Source organism: Vitis riparia, chromosome 13 (genome assembly GCF_004353265.1).
Source record: "Vitis riparia cultivar Riparia Gloire de Montpellier isolate 1030 chromosome 13, EGFV_Vit.rip_1.0, whole genome shotgun sequence".
Taxonomy (NCBI): domain Eukaryota; kingdom Viridiplantae; phylum Streptophyta; class Magnoliopsida; order Vitales; family Vitaceae; genus Vitis; species Vitis riparia.
Window position 1 is genome coordinate 27,384,474 of NC_048443.1, and position 7,198 is coordinate 27,391,671.

Below are 7,198 nucleotides of genomic sequence, written 5' to 3' on the forward strand. Positions count from 1 at the left end.
GTAAATAAAAATTATATTAAAAGAAAGAAAGTATACACATAAACGAAGAAAAAAATGACAAAAGGATGTCCAATTTTATCATAGAAAATTTGAACAAAAGTTAAATATAATTAAAATTAATAAAAAATTTATATATTTTTAAATTATTTAATATTTCTTTTTACTTTTTTCTTTCTAGTTTCTTGCCCTCTAATTTTTCGAGACCAAACATAGCATAAGGTATCCCATTACATTCACATGCTCTAATGGGCTTCTCTTGTGTGCATGCAAATACTTGAATCTAAGCATTTTAAAGGCTAAACCTCCTAGAATCTGGCCTCTTTATCATTAAGCCGACAACCCAATGGGATTGGTGCGGACTATTATCTATATTTGGAAAGGGAAATTAATTTCTTTGAATGTGCTTGGATTGGTTTTTCAGAATCGGAATGAGAATAAACTGCTCATTACTGTGAAAATCAAAATTTCCTTTCAGTAGGATTTCGATTAATCATTTTTACGTAATACCGTGATTCATCTTTCTTACTCTTCTTGAATGTATTTGAAAAGTTTTTCTTTTTCAAAATAACGAATAAAATATGTTTTTAAACATTTTTATGTTGAAAATAATAATAATTAAAATAAAATAGGAAAATTACAATGAAAAATAAAATACATATTTGAATTCTTTACCTCTTTACTAGCTTTTTAGATTGAAATTATTTAGATTACATCAAATTAATTATTTTAAAAATTTTACAAAAATATATAAAAATAGGTGTACTATAATTATTACATTAAACAAATGCGAATTGCTTTTATTATATGAGATGAAACATGTTATAATTATTTTAGATTGAAAAAAAAATCAAAATTAATAACATTTTTTCAAGTATTATCCGTTTTCATACTTTAAAAAAAAATAAAACTCTAATTGATTTAAATGAAAATGCTAAAATCCGTATTTAATTTGCATAATTATTTGATTGAAATAGATGAAACCATCCTCGATTTATAAATCTAACCTCTTTCATATTTGAACTTGAAAAATATTTAATGAGATTTGGTATCATTATATAGAATGTTCAAATTGCTAAGAGTTAGATGAGTTGTTGATGTAAAATGCAACTTTGTTTGACGATTCTTTTGGATTTTCAAAAATTTTGTATCATTTTGTAACCCATATTATTTATCGTCCAAAATAAATAAAATTCTCTTTGAACCTGTATTATCATAACTTGTCAAGGATATCAACAAGGTATTGTCAATCTTTAACTATATTGCTATTGTATGTAGGATTAATTGATTAAAAGGTATTGAAAGAGCCCAAATTTGTAAAACTAACCACTCCCATTTTTCTAACTTAAAGAGTAACCTATTTTTTTATGTAAATATCCTTTAACATTTTGATTATTTACATGTATTTTAAAAGAAAATTTTATTTTTATAAAAAAAAAAATGAGGTTATTCTTATCCAAAATATATACTTTTAGGGTGAAAAAAGTTGGAGGTTTAGATATAATAATGGGGATGATTTCATCTTTTTTAATCGTATAACCCTTGTATACACTGCATGTCAGTGTATTATGGAGATAATGATGACTAATATCAAGATGTTGAATGGTCTCATGGTATTCTTCAACGGGAATATGTGTAAATAAACAAATATTTAAACAATCATTTTTATCATATTAGACATTATTTTTTTATAATAATTTTAATTTGATTATTGGTGTTTCATGCAATGTTGGCGAAATGTTCTTAATCAAATATGCATAATACTTCGTGCATAATCATCCATTAAATATTTTAATTGACGTTCCTATGGACTATTTTTGAGAGAAAATGACACCAGAATTGTTCTACTTCGATAACTTACCTATGCAAATGAGTCTATATGTTATTGAGAGTTGACTCTTAGCTTGGAGGAATTTTATTAAATGTTTGAAGTTTTAAATTTTTGAATATAGTTTGATATGTTAAAAACATATTTTCAATCTAAATGAACATTTTGTTGTTGATAGATACATAATCAATATTCTGGTGAATAATTTGTTTTATAGAACTTAATTCTGTAGTTCTTTGTAAACGAATTGCAATCATAATTAAGTTAAGGTAAAATTTTATATTTAAAACTCTTAATTGTAGTTAAAGTCTAGGTGACCATTTTGATTTTGAAAATTTAACTATGTGGTTCTTTGTAAATGATAATCATAAAGGTATAAATTTTTTACTTGAGAATCAAGCTATATAGGTAAACCTTATAATATCGTATAACTTAAACCAAAAGATTTTTGCAAATGAAAATCAATCAACCATGTTCAAGTTAAAGTGAATATTTAGACCGATAACTCAACCTTAGTTAATTTTTTTTCGTAAATTGCTACTCAATCATAATTAACTCAATTTAAATATTTTAACCGTAAACTAAACTTAATGATAGTTAAATTTAGGTGAATATTATAATTGAGAATTTAACCTTAACTAAGTTATAGTTATGTAAATATTATAGTTAAGAACTCAACCTTGGTTAAAATTGTTATAGAGGGAACTCAATCATACTTAAGTTCAGGTGAATATGCCGATTGAGAATTAACTTATCAATAATTTCAAAGCCAACATATTTTTTCTTACATGAGATTCCTTGCTTATCATATTTTGAACTTGTTATCCATCCCTTACTTATCATATTTTGAACTTGTTATATGGATAACGTTTTTCTAAACTTTTTTGGACTAATTATTTACCTCTCATATATTTTTTTTCATAACTAATATAAGAGTCTCTTTTTTTTGTTTATGACGGTGAAGTCAAGATTTAGTTTAATTTATAATCACGGAAAAAGAAAGAAAGAAAAAATAATAATAATAAATCTGAAGGGTATAAATTTTAAATAATTATTAAAAAATAGTTAGTATTTTATGCATTTTTTGATCATTTACTTTAAACCATTCAGTTATTACCTGTTTTAGATATTGCTTTTTAGCTATGAGGGTACTAAATTGAATTATTTTTAATTTATAAACTAATTGCTGATATTATTTGTTACATTTTAAAAATCTCCGATCATTGCAAATTGAATAAAAATAAATTTTGTTGTATTTAGTAATTAACAAATAATAATAGTTTATTTATTTATTTTTTTAAAAAGGGAAAGAGGCGTTAGAAAATATGTGATTCACGAGAACGCATCGTAGCCGTCCATTCCTCGTCGTCGTCTATAAATAGTGGAGAGAGAAGATGCGATCCCCTCTTCTCGAGAAACAAATCTAGGGTTTTATCTGCCTCCGCTTTCAGGTACGCTGTTAATTCTCTTGTATTTCCATTGGTTTTGATGATTTTTTGATGACTTGCTCGAATCTGTCTTTTATGTTTCATGAATTTGTAGGATCTGAGAAGTTTTCGTTTTTGTAAGTTCGTAGGATCTGAAAATCCTTTTGTTTTTGAAAATTTGTGGACAATTTGTGTATGAATTTGGTGATACCACTTGTCTTTCATTATTAATCACTTTCTCGGAGTTTGATTAGGTTAGCTTTTGTTTTTGAAGATTCCTGGATAATTTGTCTATGAATCTGTCTATAATCGTTTGCCTTTGATTCTGAAAACTCTTTCTTGGAGATTGAATAGGTTAGTTTTGTAATCCCTTTCCATTCCTCGTTCCGCCGCTCCCCGCCCCCACCACCTCCCCCCCTTTTTTACTTTAAGTTGGTATGCAGGTTCTGCTTGGTCACCGGGTTAATTCGAGGAAAGGGAAAATTTGAAATCCGAGTCATAAACTTAACATTACTTGAAAGAAGAAGCACGATGTGTCAAGGAAAAAAGACAGGAAACATGAATTTTATTTCTATTCTTATTGTTGTTAATCTTCTCAGCAACAAAACATGAGCTTGCTGATCTATTGATCTTTCTAGGAATTGTGGATGCGTTTTAAAATTATTGACATTGTTGGCTTTCATTTTTTGGGTTTTCTCCTCCATGTAAGAGATATGTATGAGATTGATGCTGTCCTTTTTATTATTAACAATAAAAAAAACCACATTTGGGTGCAGATAAAATGCCTCGGTATGATGACCGCCATGGGAGTACCCGTCTTTATGTTGGTCGTTTGTCTTCTCGGACAAGGTCACGTGATCTGGAAGACCTATTTAGTAGATATGGAAGGTAATGTTAAATGCTGTTTGATAATCAAGTGATGTTTTATGTCAGTAATGAACAATACAGTAACATGCCACTTTAAGAAGTAGCATTATCCAAAGTGAGCTTTTCTCATTTTATTTTTCTTTAATAATTTGTTAAATCCTGGGCTATGTTTTCTTTAAGCAGACTCTGTTTATATTTTATTAAAAGAGACTCATTTATTTCTGACTCTATTACAATGTTAATGTTATTTTAATTTTGTCTTGCTTTTAACCATGTTGTGCATTCTATCTAAGATGCATCATCTTGTCTTGGTGGATTAGTGGTCTTTGGTAGTGGTTTTAGGGGTTAATTTAAATTTAGGGGTGTGAGCAATAACAGAGTCTTTGCCAAGCCTTTTCTGTGCTTGACATTGAATCTTCATTATACTAGCTGTGTGAGAATGTTGCACCCTTCCACGTGTCTGTAATTTAACTCAAATGATCTTGTTGAAGGTTTCTGGACTTTTTCCTAACCTGGAGGTCTATGGTGAGAGGTTGCCCATGGTGGAATTGGTGGATATTCTTGCCCAGTGTATAGGGGGACCATGGCGATTCTTTCTATAATGTTATTGCGTGTTTTTATGGAAATGGCAACAATCTCAAAGTGGTGTTTAGTTCATCTGTGAGGGGCGAAGTATCAACCCTTCGGTACTTATGTCATGATGGCCTTATTGTTTCTGGAACCCGTTTACGCAGAGTACGCGATGTGGACATGAAGCACGACTTTGCCTTTGTTGTATGTACTTCTCACTTTGTTATTTTTTTTTCTCTCACTATTATATATTCTTATCTATTTTATTGCTTATTTAATGAATATATTTCTTCACTAAATCATCCTTGTCTTGCAAATATGATCGTCTGTGTTTCTTTCTTCTTTTGTGTCACTCCTAATGGCAGGAATTCAGTGATCCGCGAGATGCCGATGATGCAAGGTATAGCTTGAATGGTCGGGATTTCGATGGAAGTCGTATAATAGTAGAATTTGCTAAGGGGGTAAGTTATATGTAGTATATTGCTTTTGTTTTGATTTCCTGATTATTTTTATTTGAGTTTTATGAAGTATTTGTTTTTCTTTGTATTCTTTTATACATCTATGTAAGTGTATTATAGAGTTTGTGTCATATGAGTTATTAGTTGAAGGCTATTTATTTGATTTTATATTTTTTGCTATTGCGAATTCCTCATTTACAACTATGAATAATCAAGTACCCATTTAAGTTGGATACAATGCATTTGATACATGGATTGACACATTTTGTGTTGGAGTGATAATCCAGGTTAAATATTTTGTGTTGGGGAATAGAGAAATCCAATGGAATGCCATCTTTTGTTTTACCCCTTGTTTCATTATCTCCAAACATTATCAGTTGGCTGTATTTTTTAAAATCTACTAATTGTGATGTATCGTCCAAACTCTGTAGGTTTTTTTTTTCATAGATTTTAGGTTAAATTGCAAAAAAGGAATATTTCTTGGTAAAATATAAATTAAATAAAATCTATAAAAAAGAAAACAAAAAAAGAACATTAATAACCTAGAAAAGATAATTTTGTTGAAAAAGAAATATTAATGAATTAATAATGTTGAATGAAAAAAAAATCTTCTAACACTGGAGAAGATCTAAGAAATGGCTAGTTATTTCAATCTCTTCCAACTTGCCATTTCAGTTTGATTTTCAAAACACATTTTATTCTCTCCTGATCTTTCCAGTGGATCACAACTTTCTCATTTTGACTTAAAAAGTGGTTAATTGTTGAGTTTTTGTAGGGTCCACGCGGTCCTGGTGGGTCTCGTGAGTATCTTGGCAGAGGTCCTCCACCTGGATCAGGTCGCTGCTTTAACTGTGGAATTGATGGCCATTGGGCTCGAGATTGCAAAGCTGGTGATTGGAAGAACAAGTGTTACCGCTGTGGGGAACGGGGCCATATAGAAAGAAATTGTCAGAATAGTCCGAAGAAGCTAAAGTATGCTGATCTTTTATGGTGTTTCTGCCTTTTTTTTCCCAGCACAATGGTTTTGATAGCCTTATTATGAAAATACATATCAATGGGCTCATTTTGTGGGACAGGCGTGGACGTAGTTATTCTCGGTCTCCATCTCCTCGTCGTGGTCGGAGCCGGAGCCGAAGCAGAAGTCGTAGTTACAGCAGGAGCCGCAGTTACAGGTTCCTTTTTTCTTTTTCATCTATTGCTATCATCCTTTTTTTTATTTATTTATCAGAACTGATAGAAATGTCATGAGGCAAATGGATATTCCTTAGATATGTGCTTATAAATTAAAATTTTGCCTCCAGTCAACCCAGATCATCTCCTAAGAGGGAGCGAAGTGCTGAGCGTCTGGAGAGAAGATCTAGGAGCCCTCATGACAGCAGGAGCCCTAAGCGGCGCAAGGCATCACCACCACCATCAAAGGGAAGGAAACGCAGTCCAACACCTGATGAGAGGAGCCCAAAAGAGAGAAGCCCCTCCCCAAGGGATCGTAAGCAGACCACCAATGGTTCAGACTACAGTGACAGCCCCAGGGTGAAGAGCAGAAGCCCTGCACTTGACGCTGAAAGAGACAGCCCAAGAGATAGGAATTACAGGAGGAGCCCTGATGAAGAAAATGGCCACAGCCGCAGCCCTAGTCCCATTCCTAGGGACGATGCAAGTCCTGTTGATGATGATGAGTAACGAGTAATCAGGGTTCATCAATAGAGTAGATCAGGCCCAAAAGCCAGTTTGTGGAACTTTCTCTATTTTATGGTTGGATTGCATTTTCAAGTAGCTGTAAACATTGGTAGTGAGATTTGATTTCCTAAATGTTTTTTTCTTTAAGCGAACAGCTCTTTGGAACAATTTGTCATCTGGATCTGGTTTATGCGAGAACAGGTACTTGGATTCTGGACCTGGTTTTTAAGTGGAACAACCATGGACAATTTGTGGTATTCGCGTATATTTATAGTACCTGAGGTATTGGTTAAATATCTTCTTTGAAAATTATCGAATTATTTTGATTCAATTATTTAATGACTTTAAAATAGCGGGATCAACAGTTATAAAAT

General features: G+C 31.3%; 1 protein-coding gene across 2 annotated transcripts; it reads left to right on the forward strand.

Moving 5' to 3' along the window:
• The first annotated feature begins 3,172 nt into the window (after positions 1-3,172).
• Positions 3,173-7,089, forward strand: LOC117929109 (serine/arginine-rich splicing factor RS2Z32-like). 2 transcript variants are annotated; one of them, XM_034849321.1, is made up of 7 exons: positions 3,173-3,276; positions 4,029-4,140; positions 4,854-4,893; positions 5,055-5,150; positions 5,923-6,119; positions 6,224-6,319; positions 6,449-7,089. In XM_034849321.1, the coding sequence occupies exons 2-7, from the start codon at positions 4,034-4,036 to the stop codon at positions 6,825-6,827; spliced, it is 915 nt and encodes a 304-aa protein (XP_034705212.1). In that variant the 5' UTR covers positions 3,173-3,276; positions 4,029-4,033; the 3' UTR covers positions 6,828-7,089. The 2 variants fall into 2 exon arrangements, with proteins under 2 accessions (XP_034705212.1, XP_034705213.1); XM_034849322.1 differs by lacking the exon at positions 3,173-3,276 and having other exon boundaries at positions 4,053-4,140; positions 4,611-4,893.
• Positions 7,090-7,198: the final 109 nt, after the last annotated feature.

Excerpts from the sequence above, each read along its gene's own strand:
- LOC117929109 (XM_034849321.1), top strand. The coding sequence starts at position 4,034 with ATGCCTCGGTATGATGACCGCCATGGGAGTACCCGTCTTTATGTTGGT. Across the intron at positions 4,141-4,853 it reads CTATTTAGTAGATATGGAAG|AGTACGCGATGTGGACATGA; the intron begins GTAATGTTAAAT and ends CCGTTTACGCAG. Across the intron at positions 4,894-5,054 it reads AGCACGACTTTGCCTTTGTT|GAATTCAGTGATCCGCGAGA; the intron begins GTATGTACTTCT and ends TCCTAATGGCAG.